Source organism: Xenopus tropicalis, chromosome 10 (genome assembly GCF_000004195.4).
Source record: "Xenopus tropicalis strain Nigerian chromosome 10, UCB_Xtro_10.0, whole genome shotgun sequence".
Classification (NCBI taxonomy): domain Eukaryota; kingdom Metazoa; phylum Chordata; class Amphibia; order Anura; family Pipidae; genus Xenopus; species Xenopus tropicalis.
The window spans coordinates 49,431,436-49,450,740 of NC_030686.2; the positions used below are offsets into that span (position 1 = coordinate 49,431,436).

The 19,305-nt window shown below is 50.8% G+C and overlaps 1 protein-coding gene across 1 annotated transcript in view; it reads left to right on the forward strand.

Annotated features, from left to right (window-relative positions):
• Positions 1–19,305, forward strand: part of stx8 (syntaxin 8) — a 65,604-nt gene that overhangs the window by 13,947 nt on the left and 32,352 nt on the right. The window contains 2 exon segments of the mRNA NM_001037261.1: positions 2,863–2,990; positions 3,789–3,881. Coding sequence (NP_001032338.1) covers positions 2,863–2,990; positions 3,789–3,881 — 221 coding nt within the window.

A 19,305-nucleotide genomic window follows, 5' to 3' on the forward strand; every position in this document is an offset into this window, starting at 1 on the left:
GTAACCCCGCCCCTCTCCCACCTGGCACAGGAAGTACCTCCCCCAGATACCCAGGGAACTCACTGTACCTACTGCCCTGGGAGGGACTGACTGTGTAACCCCGCCTCTTTCCCCCCTGCACAGGAAGTACCTCCCCCAGATACCCAGGGAACCCACTGTACCTACTGCACTGGGAGGGACTGACTGTGTAACCCCGCCTCTCTCCCCCCTGCACAGGAAGTACCTCCCCAGATACCCAGGGAACCCACTGTACCTACTGCACTGGGAGGGACTGACTGTGTAACCCCGCCCCTTCTCCCCCCTGCACAGGAAGTACTCCCCCAGATACCCAGGGAACCCACTGTACCTACTGCCCTGGGAGGGACTGACTGTGTAACCCCGCCTCTCTCCCCCCTGCACAGGAAGTACCTCCCCCAGATACCCAGGGAACCCACTGTACCTACTGCAACTGGGAGGGACTGACTGTGTAACCCCGCCCCTCTCCCCCAGATACCCAGGGAACCCACTGTACCTACTGCACTGGGAGGGACTGACTGTGTAACCCTGCCCCTCTCCCCCCTGCACAGGAAGTACCTCCCCCCAGATACCCAGGGAACCCCACTGTACCTACTGCACTGGGAGGGACTGACCTGTGTAACCCCGCCCCTCTCCCCCTGCACAGGAAGTACCTCCCCCAGATACCCAGGGAACCCACTGTACCTACTGCACTGGGAGGGACTGACTGTGTAACCCCGCCCCTCTCCCCCTGCACAGGAAGTACCTCCCCCAGATACCCAGGGAACCCACTGTACCTACTGCACTGGGAGGGACTGACTGTGTAACCCCGCCCCTCTCCCCCCTACACAGGAAGTACCTCCCCCAGATACCCAGGGAACCCACTGTACCTACTGCACTGGGAGGGACTGACTGTGTAACCCCGCCCCTCTCCCCCTGCACAGGAAGTACCTACCCCAGATACCCAGGGAACCCACTGTACCTATTGCACTGGGAGGGACTGACTGTAACCCCGCCCCTTTCCCACCTGGCACAGGAAGTACCTCCCCCAGATACCCAGGGAACCCACTGTACCTACTGCACTGGGAGGGACTGACTGTGTAACCCCTTATATCCCCGCCCCCAGAGGAAGTACCTCCCCCAGGTAGGACCCCTATTTCCTTTCTCAGTGCAGTATAGGCAGGGAGCCTAGATCCCCAGTACATGGTGGTTAAAGGGAATATTTAATGGAAAGGGGAGGCGGCATATGAATACACTTTGGCTTTAAAGGAAAAGTAAATCCTTGTAGGAAGTATTTTAGTGCTTATTAGCAGAATATCTCTGTGCGGAGGAATCCCCCAAATCTTCCTTCCGAAATCATTCTGAGAAGAGTTTCCTGTGTTTGTCCAAACGTTGCACTTGTTGCTATGCACCAGCTATGTTGCTACGCGCAATCAGCAGTATATAGGAAATGCCCCCGCTTTGTGGCCTGCGGCTTTAGATACTGGAGATATTAAAGCCTTGGGGAGTCTGAGTGCTATCTTGCACTTACAGTCTGTATGCAAAACACCGGGGTTTAACCCTTTTCTGCCCAAAATATGTAGGGTCCCCTTTAAATAGGGAGCCTTATGAACTGCCCTACAGTTGCCATAAGTGTAATGTAAAATGTACCTTAAAGGGTAACGCGGGGAAAGTTGGGGGCCCCTTCTGAAGGTTTTCCCTGTGTCACCCCCCAGATTGTTTTTTGGGAGTCCCACCCTATTTTATATAAATATTTTATATTTGTGCCGTGATTAGCGCCATGGTGTAATTACTGTCATAGGCCAGTAGGTGGCGCAGTGCTCCAGCTAATCCTGAATGGCAGGCACTATAGCCCTATGTCTTTCTATAGATTTGTTTTCTGCACTTCTCTTTCTTGTTTTATTCAGACATTTCTGGGATGTTAATTCTGAATTGTTAGTACAGGTATAGGACCCGTTATCCAGAATGCTCGGGACCAAGGGTATTCCAGATAAGGGGTCTTTCCGTAATTTGGATCTCCATACCTTAAGTCTGCTAAAAAATCAATAAAACATTAATTAAACCCAATAGGATTGTTCTGCCCCCAATAAGGGGTAATTATATCTTAGTTGGGATCAAGTACAGGTACTGTTTTATTATTACAGAGAAAAGGGAATCATTTAACCATTAAATAAACCCAATAGGGCTGTTCTGCCCCAATAAGGGGTAATTATATCTTAGTTGGGATCAAGTACAGGTACTGTTTTATTATTACAGAGAAAAGGGAATCATTTAACCATTAAATAAACCCAATAGGACTGTTCTGCCCCAATAAGGGGTAATTATATCTTAGTTGGGATCAAGTACAGGTACTGTTTTATTATTACAGAGAAAAGGGAATCATTTAACCATTAAATAAACCCAATAGGGCTGTTCTGCCCCAATAAGGGGTAATTATATCTTAGTTGGGATCAAGTACAGGTACTGTTTTATTATTACAGAGAAAAGGGAATCATTTAACCATTAAATAAACCCAATAGGGCTGTTCTGCCCCAATAAAGGGTAATTATATCTTAGTTGGGATCAAGTACAGGTACTGTTTTATTATTACAGAGAAAAAGGAAATCAATTTAAAAAATCTGAATTATTTGAGTAAAATGGAGTCTATGGAAGACAGGCTTTCCGTAATTCGGAGCTTTCTGGATATCGGGTTTCCGGATAAGGGATCCCTTATCTGTAGCACCCTGGTTGGTAGTGGCCCCTGGGCTGGCAGGCAGCACTGCTAGTCACAGGGCGACCATAACTGAAATATTTTAGTGCTCTCAGTTTGAACCCTAAAGCGACACATCGGTTAACTTCCCCTTTAATGTTTTTTTTTTTTTTTATCAGGTCGAGTCTCATGGCCGGCGGGGCAAGAAGCTCATCTCGCAATAACCCCTGGGTGTTGGAGGAGCCGGAGGAGACCCGAGGCTTCACCTTCCAGGAGATAAAGCAACAGCAGCATCAGATCATAAGAGGTATCTATATGGTGTCTATAGGTGTTGCTCCTGGGGTCCTAGTGTATGGCCACTATAAACTAGACTTGGATCCACTTCCTTTCTGTCTGTTAGCAGCAAGCAGTGTAACAGGGCACAACATTGTAATATTGGGAGCAAGATGCGCCTGTGCCCCTTTCCCTTTTGCTTTTCTGGTTGTTTAATCTCCCCCCCCCTCCATTCCAGCTTCTTCCCCCTCACTCCTGGGCTCTGCGAATGCCTTGGCTTCCTGCTCGCTGACATTGAGAGCCATCTGATTAGAAGCAGCGCAAATGCAATTAGAGCACATCTGGGCGGCCAAAGACAGATGCGCAATTGTCTGCGAGTCAAGGACACCCTTGGATAAAGGGAAACCGCAGCCTCAGCAGATCCACCCCTGTGCCGAGTGTTTGCCTCCGTCTCTGCCAGTCGGGGGGGGGGGCACTGGCACCCAGCGCTAATGAAGGTCACAGGAGAAAAACAAGTTTCCCATAGTTTTGCCATGACATTATTGCCCCCTTGTTTAGTACTGCCCTCTTTAGTCATGCCCTTCCATAGGGGGCAATTATCAAGCGTTTGGTGGTTTTATTGGTTCTGTCCCAGCCGAGCCTTCTTATTACTTCCATCTTTGGGCCTCTGGATCTCTCAGGCTCCCATAATGAATCGGGGGGCGATAGCGTCATCATGGGAGAATGTTCTAGAAGTCAGTGGGGCATTCCAGCTGTTAGTTCCCTGATCACTGGAACGTTCCACTTGTTGCCCAGCGTTGCTGTTTACTCATATCCTCTCTTCTGTGCCCAGAACAAGATGCCGGCTTGGACGCCCTCTCCTCTATCCTTGCCCGACAGAAACAGATGGGCCAGGACATTGGCAACGAGCTGGACGAACAGAACGGTAAGAGCGGAACTTGCTTTATTTGTTATCTAAAGGAGAACTAAACCCTAAGGAATAATTGGGACCCCCTTAAACATGGCCACTTGCTCTACCTTCTGTGAGTTGTACAGCCGGGCCGGCCGGCGCCATCTTGCACCGCTTCATCTGGGTGGGGGCAGTTATTATTTAGGGTTGTACAGCCGGGCCGGCCGGCGCCATCTTGCTCCGCTTCATCTGGGTGGGGGCAGTTATTATTTAGGGTTGTACAGCTGGGCCGGCCGGCGCCATCTTGCACCGCTTCATCTGGGTGGGGGCAGTTATTATTTAGGGTTGTACAGCTGGGCCAGCTGGCGCCATCTTGCTCCGCTTCATCTGGGTGGGGGCAGTTATTATTTAGGGTTGTACAGCCGGGCCGGCCGGCGCCATCTTGCACCGCTTCATCTGGGTGGGGGCAGTTATTATTTAGGGTTGTACAGCAGGGCCGGCCGGCCGGCGCCATCTTGCACCGCTTCATCTGGGTGGGGGCAGTTATTATTTAGGGTTGTACAGCCGGGCCGGCCGGCACCATCTTGCACCGCTTCATCTGGGTGGGGGCAGTTATTATTTAGGGTTGTACAGCCGGGCCGGCCGGCACCATCTTGCACCGCTTCATCTGGGTGGGGGCAGTTATTATTTAGGGTTGTACAGCTGGGCCGGCTGGCGCCATCTTGCACCGCTTCATCTGGGTGGGGGCAGTTATTATTTAGGGTTGTACAGCAGGGCCGGCCGGCGCCATCTTGCTCCACTTCATCTCTGATGCTGAGAATGTGGATAGCGTTCAAGGTGGTGGGGGCAGTTATTATTTAGGGGGTTATTTCTCCTTTAATTCATCCCAAAGATGATAATAAATGAAATCTACGTTCCTTCTTTAGTGGGATTGGCCAATAGGCAGATCCCCACATGCCTGGGCACTTTATGACAAACACAAACATGGTTCCCCGTTTAGCTGACAGAGGGATGATGGGAGTTGTAGTTCTACAACATCAAGGGCTGCTTTCCCTTGAATGAGGAAATCCCCATGTACCTTTATCCCTTTGCCCCAGGCCTGAGCCCTAGAGGCCCTTTGCATTCAGCTTAACAATCCCAGAATCCTTTGCCAGAAATTAGCCAGGGATGCTGGGTATTTTCAACATTGGTTATTGAGAAGGGGTCCTTACTGCCCGGCACAGGAGGCTGGGACTTCATGGGAATGGGGGGAACAATACATGAACCCCCTTGGCTTCCCAGGAGGCCAGATCCATAAAGGGGTTAATCTGTTGCTTACATCATTGCGATGAAGTCACCTCCTCCCATTGAGGAGCACAGACACCCTCATTGGCCCCTCACTCAGCACCCCCATTCTTGTCAAGTGCTTGGCCCCAACAAGGTGCTGCACCCCGCGCCTCCCCAGACACAACAAGAAGTCATTTCCTCGCAGCGCTGGGGGCGCGGGGAGGGTTTTTCTTGTGACTCTGCCAGGGGTGACACATCTCCCAGTGTAAATATTTGCTCCCCGTCATTATTATCTTGCAGTCTCTTGTGAGAACCTCTCTGTGGCACAATGAGAATACACGGCGGATAAAGCAAACAGGCCGCCGGCGAGACTATACAATAGGCAGAGCCCGGGGCCCCAGGGGACACGTACAGTAAAGATGGAAAGGCTGTGAGAGCGCCGGCACTTCCCATTATAATGAATATTATATAACCGCAGACGTGATCTCTGATTGTATAAAGCAGCTGCCAATCAGAGCCTATCTCTATATCTGTGTGTATAGAACATTTCATTCATACTCGCTGTGTGTATATTGGGCTCAGTGGCGCAACGTCATTTTCTTCCCATGTGACTATAGGGCCCCACTGTGCCATAAGCCTTAGTGACAGATCTGCTAAATGCCTGGGGGCATATCCAGGGCAATGAGGTCCGGGGGCACTTGGCCTGGGAAACATTCCAGTCTCCGTTAAGATGGCCCTAGATGGGCAGGGGGGGTGGGCAGCATCTCTGTCCATGTGTTGGGGGGTAGGCAGTGTCTCTGCCCATGTGTTGGGGGGTGGGCAGCATCTCTGTCCATGTGTTGGGGGTAGGCAGTCTCTCTGTCCATGTGTGGGGGGGTAGGCAGTCTCTCTGCCCATGTGTTGGGGGGTAGGCATTCTCTCTGCCCATGTGTTGGGGGGTAGGCAGTCTCTCTGCCCATGTGTGGGGGGGTGGGCAGTCTCTCTGTCCATATCTTGGGGGGTAGGCAGCGTCTCTGCCCATGTGTGGGGGGTAGGCAGTCTCTCTGTCCATATCTTGGGGGGTAGGCAGCGTCTCTGCCCATGTGTGGGGGGTAGGCAGTCTCTCTGTCCATATGTTGGGGGGTAGGCAGCGTCTCTGCCCATGTGTGGGGGGTGGGCAGCATCTCTGTCCATGTGTTGGGGGGTAGGCATTCTCTCTGCCCATGTGTTGGGGGGTAGGCAGTCTCTCTGCCCATGTGTGGGGGGTGGGCAGCATCTCTGTCCATGTGTTGGGGGGTAGGCATTCTCTCTGCCCATGTGTTGGGGGGTAGGCAGCGTCTCTGCCCATGTGTGGGGGGTGGGCAGCATCTCTGTCCATGTGTTGGGGGGTAGGCATTCTCTCTGCCCATGTGTGGGGGGTAGGCAGTCTCTCTGCCCATGTGTGGGGGGTGGGCAGTCTCTCTGTCCATATCTTGGGGGGTGGGCAGTCTCTCTGTCCATATCTTGGGGGTAGGCAGCGTCTCTGCCCATGTGTGGGGGGTAGGCAGTCTCTCTGTCCATATCTTGGGGGGTAGGCAGCGTCTCTGCCCATGTGTGGGGGGTGGGCAGTCTCTCTGTCCATATCTTGGGGGGTAGGCAGCGTCTCTGCCCATGTGTGGGGGGTAGGCAGTCTCTCTGTCCATATGTTGGGGGGTAGGCAGCGTCTCTGCCCATGTGTGGGGGGTAGGCAGTCTCTCTGTCCATATGTTGGGGGGTAAGCAGTGTCTCTGCCCATGTGTGGGGGGTAGGCAGTGTCTCTGCCCATGTGTTGGGGGGTAGGCAGCCTCTCTGCCCATGTGTTGGGGGGTAGGCAGCCTCTCTGCCCATGTGTTGGGGGGTAGGCAGCCTCTCTGCCCATGTGTGTGGGGGGGTCCTCAACCAACTGGCCTTTATAAGTGGGCCAACCTATTGGATCATCACGATTTGGGTCTAAACGTAGGTGGCCAAATCAGGCAAAGATACGCTGGTTGGTGGCCTTGCCAAGGATCTCACCGTGTATGGGCAGCTGAAATCTGTGAATTGGACTTTGTGCTACATGTAGATACTGGACAGACAAGCAGAACTTTCCCTTCTTTCTCCCAACTGTACGGGACCAATAGAAGCTAACTGCCGGTTGGTTGTTTTGGCCACGCTGGGAATGGTAAGGCTTGTAACAGAGACGCCACTTATATTCAATAGCGACCCATTTATTCTTTAGCAAAAGGAACCGAAGACCCCGTTGGTCGATCTACACTCAGATTGGGTTGGGCAGAACTCAACTGGATCTGTGATACCGAATGGGCCCAGGGCCACCTTAGCGTTACTGTGTGCAGAGAAACCATGGCCCCCACCCCCCAGGGCCGGCTCAAAGCCTAATGAACTCCTGCCCAACGCCGGCCAGGGGGCGCTTATGAAGAACGTTGGACTTGGAACTTCTGGTTGGATCCGTAGCAGGTAAAGGCTTGAAGGAACTGGGCCAGCAAAGGTCAGCGCTACAGGGCGATGGCATAGTCACGCAGGAATGTCTGGCTCCGGGTCCCGCGCATCACAAGAGCTTTGCTGGAAGGGGGGATTATCTACGGACTTACTGGAACGGGGACGGACATGATGACGACCATCCATGGCTAAGCCACCCCAGCATGGAGATCATTATTTCTGCCTATGGGGAAAGCCCTTCCCACCCCAACGGGTGCAAACGGAGCAGCCTGCTCCCCTCTCCCTGGGCCATTGCATGCTCGCGGCACGTCTACGGTCGCCATTTGGCTCCACATGAGAAGGACAGAAGGAGCCAGATAGACTTGCCACCTGGCTCCAGGGCCCCAGAGCAAATCCAGCAGTCACAGCTCCACATCTGGATGGGAAATTTAAGAGTCCTTTCTCTTCATCCCCCCCCTTCCCGCGTGTGGGTCTGGTTCTGTTATTCATTGCACTAATTCCCGTCAACCAGTCTGGTCGGAGGCAGTAGACCATCCCGAGAACTGACAGCAATTAGCGAGCTGCAGTTATGTCTTCACCCAGCCGCGACAAATCGATTTGAATCCGCTTAGAGGCAACGCCACTCGGCCAATAACCGTTTCAAGGCCGGCGGAACTTCTCTGGGGAGTTAAAAGGGGTCAGCAGTGTTTGTTGCCTCTGGTGTCTCCCTAAAGCACCTCCTGCCTTTCCCACTATCAACCAGCACATTCAATAAGGTCCGGCCAACATGGCGGCTCTTCCAAAACGTTCTACAAGTGGATCCAACAAAACCACCTGTCCCAGAACTGCTGCAGATGGGATCAGCTGCCCATAAACCAATAGATCCACTACAGAACATGCCTTTGCCTGGTTTGGTCACCCAAGTCCTGGGCAAATTGGTACTGATCCGATCATTTGTCCCCTGAGCCAATGGATACAAGCCTATGTAGACCCATTGGGAGAGAAACCCCCCTCTAGATGGATTTTCTATCCTGCCCAATAGATATCTGACCAATGTTCAGCCATATAATGATCAGTCTGGGGGAATGTCAGGCGTCCCCCATACATGGGCCAATAAACTAGCTACTTGGTCGAGAGCGGCCAAGTCGTAAGCTTATTCTGGCCACCTTAATAGGGATGTACCAAACCCAGGACCTGCTTTGGCTATCGGTCCAGTCTCAGAACATCTGAGGATTCTGATTGGGCCTTAAGTTAAGTATTGCCTGCGTAGTAATAGGATGATCGATAGGCCATCAGGCTGAGGACCATATAAATGGGGGCAGTGCAGGTCCCCCTAAGGAAACCATTGCTGCTTTAGATGGCGCAGAACTTTAACACCCAGCATTGTAGGGTGATTGGACTCATTGTGACTCCCACGGGGGGCGCTATTTGTATAAAGGTGTATGTATGGCCGGCAGGGCACCCACCTCTAGGCAGCCATTCCCTAGATAACCTGTCCCTTGCAGCTCGGGACACAAAGGAACAGTGATCTGATCTGTGCTTGGCACCGGCTTGGTACCGCTCCCCTGTTACCTGGCACAATGGGTCCCCGGGAGACGGGCACCGGGCGAGGATCTCCAATGAGCAGCTGACAAAGAGCCCGACCTTTTAATTTTATAACACAATCTCCAAACAGGGCGCACAATAGGCGGCTTCATTTAATTTGGCCCAAAATAGCGGCTTTGGTTCCACTGACAGCTCCGCACGGAGGATTAGGCTTCAGCTGATGCATTTTTAATAGGCCGATGGGTTGCCTTTCTGAACTCAGAGGAGCCCTTTCCGGCCCGTTATTTGTCTGACCCCGAGCGGTTGGAGGCCAATTGGATTATACGCGTCGGCATTGTGGCTACTTGCCAGTAAAAATTAGCAGCACTAATTGAAGCAACAGCAAACAATTAGCTCAAATCATTACAGCTCTGGGCACATTGTTCCACTCACTGGGTGTAGCCTTCTGTCACTGGGGGGCGCTACTCAGGCTTCTTGCCCTCAGGGCTCCTCTGCACATAAACAGTTGCCCTCCCTAATAGCCTCTATATATTCCATCAACCAGTGGGATAATAGCCTCCGGGAAGGGACTGGGGCTGTGGGATAGCAGGTATAGTAGGGAGAGATGGTGCCTATAGTAGCAGTGGGGGGATAATAGCCTCTGGGAAGGGACTGGGGCTGGGGGATAGCAGGTATAGTAGGGAGAGATGGTGCCTATAGTAGCAGTGGGGGGATAATAGCCTCTGGGAAGGGACTGGGGCTGTGGGATAGCAGGTATAGTAGGGAGAGATGGTGCCTATAGTAGCAGTGGGGGGATAATAGCCTCTGGGAAGGGACTGGGGCTGTGGGATAGCAGGTATAGTAGGGAGAGATGGTGCCTATAGTAGCAGTGGGATAATAGCCTCTGGGAAGGGACTGGGGCTGTGGGATAGCAGGTATAGTAGGGAGAGATGGTGCCTATAGTAGCAGTGGGGGGGATAATAGCCTCTGGGAAGGGACTGGGGCTGTGGGATAGCAGGTATAGTAGGGAGAGATGGTGCCTATAGTAGCAGTGGGATAATAGCCTCTGGGAAGGGACTGGGGCTGTGGGATAGCAGGTATAGTAGGGAGAGATGGTGCCTATAGTAGCAGTGGGGGGATAATAGCCTCTGGAAGGGACTGGGGCTGTGGGATAGCAGGTATAGTAGGGAGAGATGGCGGATATAGTAGCAGTGGGGGGATAATAGCCTCTGGGAAGGGACTGGGGCTGTGGGATAGCAGGTATAGTAGGGAGAGATGGTGCCTATAGTAGCAGTGGGGGGATAATAGCCTCTGGGAAGGGACTGGGGCTGTGGGATAGCAGGTATAGTAGGGAGAGATGGTGCCTATAGTAGCAGTGGGGGGATAATAGCCTCTGGGAAGGGACTGGGGCTGTGGGATAGCAGGTATAGTAGGGAGAGATGGCGGATATAGTAGCAGTGGGGGGATAATAGCCTCTGGGAAGGGACTGGGGCTGTGGGATAGCAGGTATAGTAGGGAGAGATGGTGCCTATAGTAGCAGTGGGGGGGATAATAGCCTCTGGGAAGGGACTGGGGCTGTGGGATAGCAGGTATAGTAGGGAGAGATGGTGCCTATAGTAGCAGTGGGGGGATAATAGCCTCTGGGAAGGGACTGGGGCTGTGGGATAGCAGGTATAGTAGGGAGAGATGGTGCCTATAGTAGCAGTGGGGGGATAATAGCCTCTGGGAAGGGACTGGGGCTGTGGGATAGCAGGTATAGTAGGGAGAGATGGTGCCTATAGTAGCAGTGGGGGGATAATAGCCTCTGGGAAGGGACTGGGGCTGTGGGATAGCAGGTATAGTAGGGAGAGATGGTGCCTATAGTAGCAGTGGGGGGATAATAGCCTCTGGGAAGGGACTGGGGCTGTGGGATAGCAGGTATAGTAGGGAGAGATGGTGCCTATAGTAGCAGTGGGGGGATAATAGCCTCTGGGAAGGGACTGGGGCTGTGGGATAGCAGGTATAGTAGGGAGAGATGGCGGATATAGTAGCAGTGGGGGGATAATAGCCTCTGGGAAGGGACTGGGGCTGTGGGATAGCAGGTATAGTAGGGAGAGATGGTGCCTATAGTAGCAGTGGGGGGATAATAGCCTCTGGGAAGGGACTGGGGCTGTGGGATAGCAGGTATAGTAGGGAGAGATGGTGCCTATAGTAGCAGTGGGGGGATAATAGCCTCTGGGAAGGGACTGGGGCTGTGGGATAGCAGGTATAGTAGGGAGAGATGGTGCCTATAGTAGCAGTGGGGGGATTATTAAGTCATTTCCGTGGTTCCTACAGTGCCTTAAAGAAACAGTAACGCCAAAAATGGATGTATTAAATGTATTAAAGTATTTAAAATATAATGTACTGTTGCCCTGCACAGTTAAAGTTGTGTATTTGCTAAAGTAACACTACTATAATTTATATAATAAGCTGCTGTGTAGCCACGGGGGCAGCCATTCAAGCTGGAAAAAAGGAGAAAAGGCACAGGTTACATAGCAGATAACAGATAAGCTCTGTAGAATATAATGGGGCTTTATCTGTTATCTGCTGTGTGCCTGTGCCTTTTCTCCTTTGAACGGCTGCCCCCGGGGCTACACAGCGGGGTATTTATATAAACTATAGTAGGGTTTCTGTAGCAAACACCCCAGCTGTACCAGTGCAGGAATGGCTGCCCCCGGGGCTACACAGCGGGGTATTTATATAAACTATAGTAGGGTTTCTGTAGCAAACACCCCAGCTGTACCAGTGCAGGAATGGCTGCCCCCGGGGCTACACAGCGGGGTATTTATATAAACTATAGTAGGGTTTCTGTAGCAAACACCCCAGCTGTACCAGTGCAGGAATGGCTGCCCCCGGGGCTACACAGCGGGGTATTTATATAAACTATAGTAGGGTTTCTGTAGCAAACACCCCAGTTGTACCAGTGCAGGAATGGCTGCCCCCGGGGCTACACAGCGGGGTATTTATATAAACTATAGTAGGGTTTCTGTAGCAAACACCCCAGCTGTACCGGTGCAGGAATGGCTGCCCCCGGGGCTACACAGCGGGGTATTTATATAAACTATAGTAGGGTTTCTGTAGCAAACACCCCAGCTGTACCAGTGCAGGAATGGCTGCCCCCGGGGCTACACAGCGGGGTATTTATATAAACTATAGTAGGGTTTCTGTAGCAAACACCCCAGCTGTACCAGTGTAGGAATGGCTGCCCCCGGGGCTACACAGCGGGGTATTTATATAAACTATAGTAGGGTTTCTGTAGCAAACACCCCAGCTGTACCAGTGCAGGAATGGCTGCCCCCGGGGCTACACAGCGGGGTATTTATATAAACTATAGTAGGGTTTCTGTAGCAAACACCCCAGCTGTACCAGTGCAGGAATGGCTGCCCCCGGGGCTACACAGCGGGGTATTTATATAAACTATAGTAGGGTTTCTGTAGCAAACACCCCAGCTGTACCAGTGCAGGAATGGCTGCCCCCGGGGCTACACAGCGGGGTATTTATATAAACTATAGTAGGGTTTCTGTAGCAAATACCCCAGCTGTACCAGTGCAGGAACGGCTGCCCCCGGGGCTACACAGCGGGTATTTATATAAACTATAGTAGGGTTTCTGTAGCAAACACCCCAGCTGTACCAGTGCAGGAATGGCTGCCCCTGGGGCTACACAGCGGGTATTTATATAAACTATAGTAGGGTTTCTGTAGCAAACACCCCAGCTGTACCAGTGCAGGAATGGCTGCCCCCGGGGCTACACAGCGGGGTATTTATATAAACTATAGTAGGGTTTCTGTAGCAAACACCCCAGCTGTACCAGTGCAGGGCAACAGTACATAATATCGTAATTATTTTTATACACATTCATTTTTTAGTGTTACTGTTCCTTTAATGCCCTGGCTCTCTGGGTTGTACTGTAGCCAATAGGGGGCGCTGTGTGTATAGGGTTTGCTATAGAGCAGTGTATCAGCCCATAAGGAATAATACAATATGACGTAAATGCTGCATGTGGGGTCTCTAATTGTTGGGGGGCCCCTGCTGTTACCCCGGCGCGGGCTCTGAGCCCAGATATCTGACTCCGTGGGGCTCCCACTTGGCGTTTTTATCACCTCCGCGCCGACCCCCGAGTATCTCTGCCCCGGGCCCCGTGTATGTGCTGTTTGTTATTCTGCTAATGTTCATTAAATTCAGCCCATGAAGAGACAGCGCTAATGATTTATTTACAGGAGAGTGAAAGATTACAGAGTATTTATTAGACTGAGCGAGAGGAGGTTTATTGTAAACTGAGAAAAAATGAGGGAAAAAAAGCCATTATGGCCATTAAATGAAAATGCACATTGTTCCCGTTACGAGTAAATCCTATGTATCTGCATCTGTTTCCCCTTAAACTGATATTAAACTACGCAATAAGCTGTATATCTGTATATATACGTACGGGCAGGAGCTGCCATGTTGCTTCTCCTTAGGTACAAGGGTGAGTTGCCCAGTATGGGATATAGGTACCCAGCGTTGCCATGGAAATCTCATGGTACAGACTGACGGCAGATTTGGAGACCCCTAGGTTTGTAATTGGTTGCACTTTTTTCTACCCTATGGGACGCTGCAATCTGATTGGTCAGATAGAATGGTGGGCCTTATAGGAGGGGGGGCTAATATTTTGTGGGGCCATGGATCTGCCCCTAGGTTTAATGTGGCATTCTGTGTATGGGGTAAGAAGGAATAGCCCTACAGACGGGGCCAGAGATGTTCCCATGGTTACGCCACGTGGGTAGAAGGCAAATGGCTACATTCTCCCCTATGGGAGTAGCGAGTATCCCCAGAGTCATAGAATTACAGCACAGAAGCAGGCGGAGCCAATGATAGGCCAAGTTCTATTGGTGGCCAGCCATTGGGCCCCCCCAGCCACTCACCCATTGCACCCCCCCCCCATTATATCAGCAGTCCCAGTATTCTGCCCCCCCTCCCCATTATATCAGCAGTCCCAGTATTCTGCCCCCCCCCCCATTATATCAGCAGTCCCAGTATTCTGCCCCCCTCCCCATTATATCAGCAGTCCCAGTATTCTGCCCCCCCCCCCCATTATATCAGCAGTCCCAGTATTCTGCACCCCCCCATTATATCAGCAGTCCCAGTATTCTGCCCCCCCTCCCCATTATATCAGCAGTCCCAGTATTCTGCCCCCCTCCCCATTATATCAGCAGTCCCAGTATTCTGCACCCCCCCATTATATCAGCAGTCCCAGTATTCTGCCCCCCTCCCCATTATATCAGCAGTCCCAGTATTCTGCCCCCCCTCCCCCATTATATCAGCAGTCCCAGTATTCTGCACCCCCCCATTATATCAGCAGTCCCAGTATTCTGCACCCCCCTCCCCATTATATCAGCAGTCCAGTATTCTGCACCCCCCTCCCCATTATATCAGCAGTCCCAGTATTCTGCCCCCCCATTATATCAGTAGTCCCAGTATTCTGCACCCCCCCCATTATATCAGCAGTCCCAGTATTCTGCCCCCCCATTATATCAGCAGTCCCAGTATTCTGCACCCCCCCCCATTATATCAGCAGTCCCAGTATTCTGCACCCCCCCCATTATATCAGCAGTCCCAGTATTCTGCCCCCCCCATTATATCAGCAGTCCCAGTATTCTGCACCCCCCCCATTATATCAGCAGTCCCAGTATTCTGCCCCCCCCATTATATCAGCAGTCCCAGTATTCTGCACCCCCCCATTATATCAGCAGTCCCAGTATTCTGCCCCCCCATTATATCAGCAGTCCCAGTATTCTGCCCCCCCCCATTATATCAGCAGTCCCAGTATTCTGCACCCCCCCATTATATCAGCAGTCCCAGTATTCTGCCCCCCCCCCATTATATCAGCAGTCCCAGTATTCTGCCCCCCCATTATATCAGCAGTCCCAGTATTCTGCCCCCCTCCCCATTATATCAGCAGTCCCAGTATTCTGCACCCCCCCCCCCATTATATCAGCAGTCCCAGTATTCTGCCCCCCCTCCCCATTATATCAGCAGTCCCAGTATTCTGCCCCCCCCCCATTATATCAGCAGTCCCAGTATTCTGCACCCCCCCATTATATCAGCAGTCCCAGTATTCTGCCCCCCCATTATATCAGTAGTCCCAGTATTCTGCACCCCCCCATTATATCAGCAGTCCCAGTATTCTGCCCCCCCCCCCCCAATAGCAAGTTGTTGGCAGTAGAACACAGGGGATGCATCATGTTGATCCTATAGGTTGTTACATTCCTATTGGCCCCCCCTCCCCGAGGCACAGGAAAGGCCCCATTAATAATTTCCCATCTTCTGTACATGGGGGGGGGGGCCCAAACACCGGGGCTGTTAAATCACTCCCACAATCCCACATTCCTTCCCTTACAAAAACAACAGCAAAATGAAAAGCCATAATTTGTGGGGGAGACCCTGCTGCACTGGGTCAGGCAGTGTGGGACGAGGGGGGAATTAAGTGTCCACAGATGTTCTGGAAACATCGCCGCGGAATTATCCGCCCCCCCCCAGCGCTTTATTGGCTTCTTTGTTGCAGTTGTCTGATTTAAACCCTTCTGTTGTCATGGTTCTGGTTCTTTTGGTGCCGCGGCCACTGAACTACAACTCCCAGGGTTCCTTACAGAGACACTGTATCCCCTCGCGTGTCTATTGGCCGCCTCTTTAACTACCTGCCCATTCATTGGCCAAATAGTTATCCACCTGCTCATCCATTGGTTGTTCTCTTTATACATTAACTCATTGATTGCCCTGACTTCCTCATCTCCATTGACTTGTAGATTGGCCATAGTCCTTATGTGCTTGTCTCTTGATTGGCCATAGTCCTTATCTGCTTGATTGGCCATAGTCTTTATCCATTTGCTTATTGATTGGCCATAGTCTTTATCCATTTGCTTATTGATTGGCCATAGTCTTTATCCATTTGCTTATTGATTGGCCATAGTCTTTATCCATTTGCTTATTGATTGGCCATAGTCCTTATCTGCTTGCCTATTGATTGGCCATAGTCCTTATCTGCTTGCCTATTGATTGGCCATAGTCCTTATCTGCTTGCCTATTGATTGGCCATAGTCTTTATCTGCTGCCTATTGATTGGCCATAGTCCTTATCTGCTTGCCTATTGATTGGCCATAGTCCTTATCTGCTTGCCTATTGATTGGCCATAGTCTTTATCTGCTGCCTATTGATTGGCCATAGTCCTTATCTGCTTGCCTATTGATTGGCCATAGTCCTTATCTGCTTGCCTATTGATTGGCCATAGTCCTTATCTGCTTGCCTATTGATTGGCCATAGTCCTTATCTGCTTGCCTATTGATTGGCCATTGTTAGTGGCCTATAGAAAGTGGCCACGGTTGCAGGATTGTGGGCCAGACAGAAAGCCAGTGGGTTCTGTTGGGTCCGGACCAGATTTCTAGCCACGTGAGTTGGGTTCTGGTATCCAGGGAATAGGAGGGGTGCAGCGCTGCACGTGCTTCTGGGAAATAACCCCCCCCCAGACACACAGAGATACTTGGGGGGGGGGGGGATGAGAAGAGAATTATGAGCCTATTGCTGCCTATTGGGGAGACTCCCAGGGTTCGGCTGTTGTTCTTGGCCGGGGCGGCCCATTCAGTCGTCTCTCTCACGCCGGCGGTGCCGCAGGATGCGGGTCTGTGTGTGGGTTCTGTTCATGGGGCCCCTGGGAGCCGCGAGTCAGGTGATCTGGGGAACATCTCATTGTCAATAAGGATCCAGACGTCAGGCTCCAGGGCAGAACGACTCTTTGCTTTCAGTCTGTTTCACACAATAGATTCATAGATTCCCTCATCCCATTTACTGAATGTGGCCCCGTAACCCCCGCGCCAGATGCACCTCACTCACTGTCACGCGCTGTTTGTATTCATCTGCTGTACCCAGAGCATTCCTTCTCTGTATATTTGTATTTATACATATGGGTAGGAGGTGCCATAGTGTTTCCCTTAGACAGTACAGTATGGGGGTACAGCTTATTGTGTGCCCAGAACATTCCTTCTCTGTATATTTGTATTTATACATATGGGTAGGGGGTGCCATAGTGTTTCCCTTAGACAGTACAGTATGGGGGTACAGCTTATTGTGTGCCCAGAACATTCCCTCTCTGTATATTTGTATTTATACATATGGGTAGGAGGTGCCATAGTGTTTCCCTTAGACAGTACAGTATGGGGGTACAGCTTATTGTGTGCCCAGAACATTCCTTCTCTGTATATTTGTATTTATACATATGGGTAGGAGGTGCCATAGTGCTTCCCTTAGACAGTACAGTATGGGGGTACAGCTTATTGTGTGCCCAGAACATTCCTTCTCTGTATATTTGTATTTATACATATGGGTAGGGGGTGCCATAGTGTTTCCCTTAGACAGTACAGTATGGGGGTACAGCTTATTGTGTGCCCAGAACATTCCCTCTCTGTATATTTGTATTTATACATATGGGTAGGAGGTGCCATAGTGTTTCCCTTAGACAGTACAGTATGGGGGTACAGCTTATTGTGTGCCCAGAACATTCCTTCTCTGTATATTTGTATTTATACATATGGGTAGGAGGTGCCATAGTGCTTCCCTTAGACAGTACAGTATGGGGGTACAGCTTATTGTGTGCCCAGAACATTCCTTCTCTGTATATTTGTATTTATACATATGGGTAGGGGGTGCCATAGTGTTTCCCTTAGACAGTACAGTATGGGGGTACAGCTTATTGTGTGCCCAGAACATTCCTTCTCTGTATATTTGTATTTATACATATGGGTAGGGGGTGCCATAGTGTTTCCCTTAGACAGTACAGTATGGGGGTACAGCTTATTGTGTGCCCAGAACATTCCTTCTCTGTATATTTGTATTTATACATATGGGTAGGGGGTGCCATAGTGTTTCCCTTAGACAGTACAGTATGTACTGATCCCCTAAATCTCCGGCTGCCCCAGAGAGAGTGGGAGGAGTAACAAGTCCCAGGGAGAGTGCGCTGGGGGCCCCGGGGCCCAGGCAGACAAATAACTCACTGTCGGGGGCACCTGTGCGGTTCAGGGTTATTAATCAAACAGTTTTGTCAAGTTTTTCACGCGTTGCTTTCTTGGCTTCCCATGGAAACATAAATCCCCGCACTCCCATGTTTGCTCAGGCTTCCGGGTCAGCCAGCTCCAAATTCTTCTTTCCGTGCCTTCACGGAACCGATATATTGTTCTGTCACCACCGTGACAGCTCCTTGTGCTTGGACCTGTACCATATTGGCATGCTGGGGCAATAAAGCTGCCTTTAATTGCCCCTCTACACACCTCAGCCTAGGGAACTGGGAAAGAGCTGCCACTTTCTCTCATTATTTACCCCCAACCTGGTGTCTGGGTCAGGCCTGTGATTCTGATAGGTCAGTGTATTGGTAGGAGGGGTTATAGGGAGGGTTATATGGAGCAGGATTTATAGAGCAGTAGGACGGGTTGTATACAGATATAATATAAATAATATACAAATATACAGAGAAGGAATGTTCTGGGCACACAATAAGCTGTACCCCCATACTGTACTGTCTAAGGGAAACACTATGGCACCCCCTACCCATATGTATAAATACAAATATACAGAGAGGGAATGTTCTGGGCACACAATAAGCTGTACCCCATACTGTACTGTCTAAGGGAAACACTATGGCACCTCCTACCCATATGTATAAATACAAATATACAGAGAAGGAATGTTCTGGGCACACAATAAGCTGTACCCCCGTACTGTACTGTCTAAGGGAAAACACTATGGCACCCCCTACCCATATGTATAAATACAAATATACAGAGAGGGAATGTTCTGGGCACACAATAAGCTGTACCCCCATACTGTACTGTCTAAGGGAAACACTATGGCACCCCCTACCCATATGTATAAATACAAATATACAGAGAAGGAATGTTCTGGGCACACAATAAGCTGTACCCCCATACTGTACTGTCTAAGGGAAACACTATGGCACCCCCTACCCATATGTATAAATACAAATATACAGAGAGGGAATGTTCTGGGCACGCAATAAGCTGTACCCCCATACTGTACTGTCTAAGGGAAACACTATGGCACCCCCTACCCATATGTATAAATACAAATATACAGAGAGGGAATGTTCTGGGCACACAATAAGCTGTACCCCATACTGTACTGTCTAAGGGAAACACTATGGCACCTCCTACCCATATGTATAAATACAAATATACAGAGAAGGAATGTTCTGGG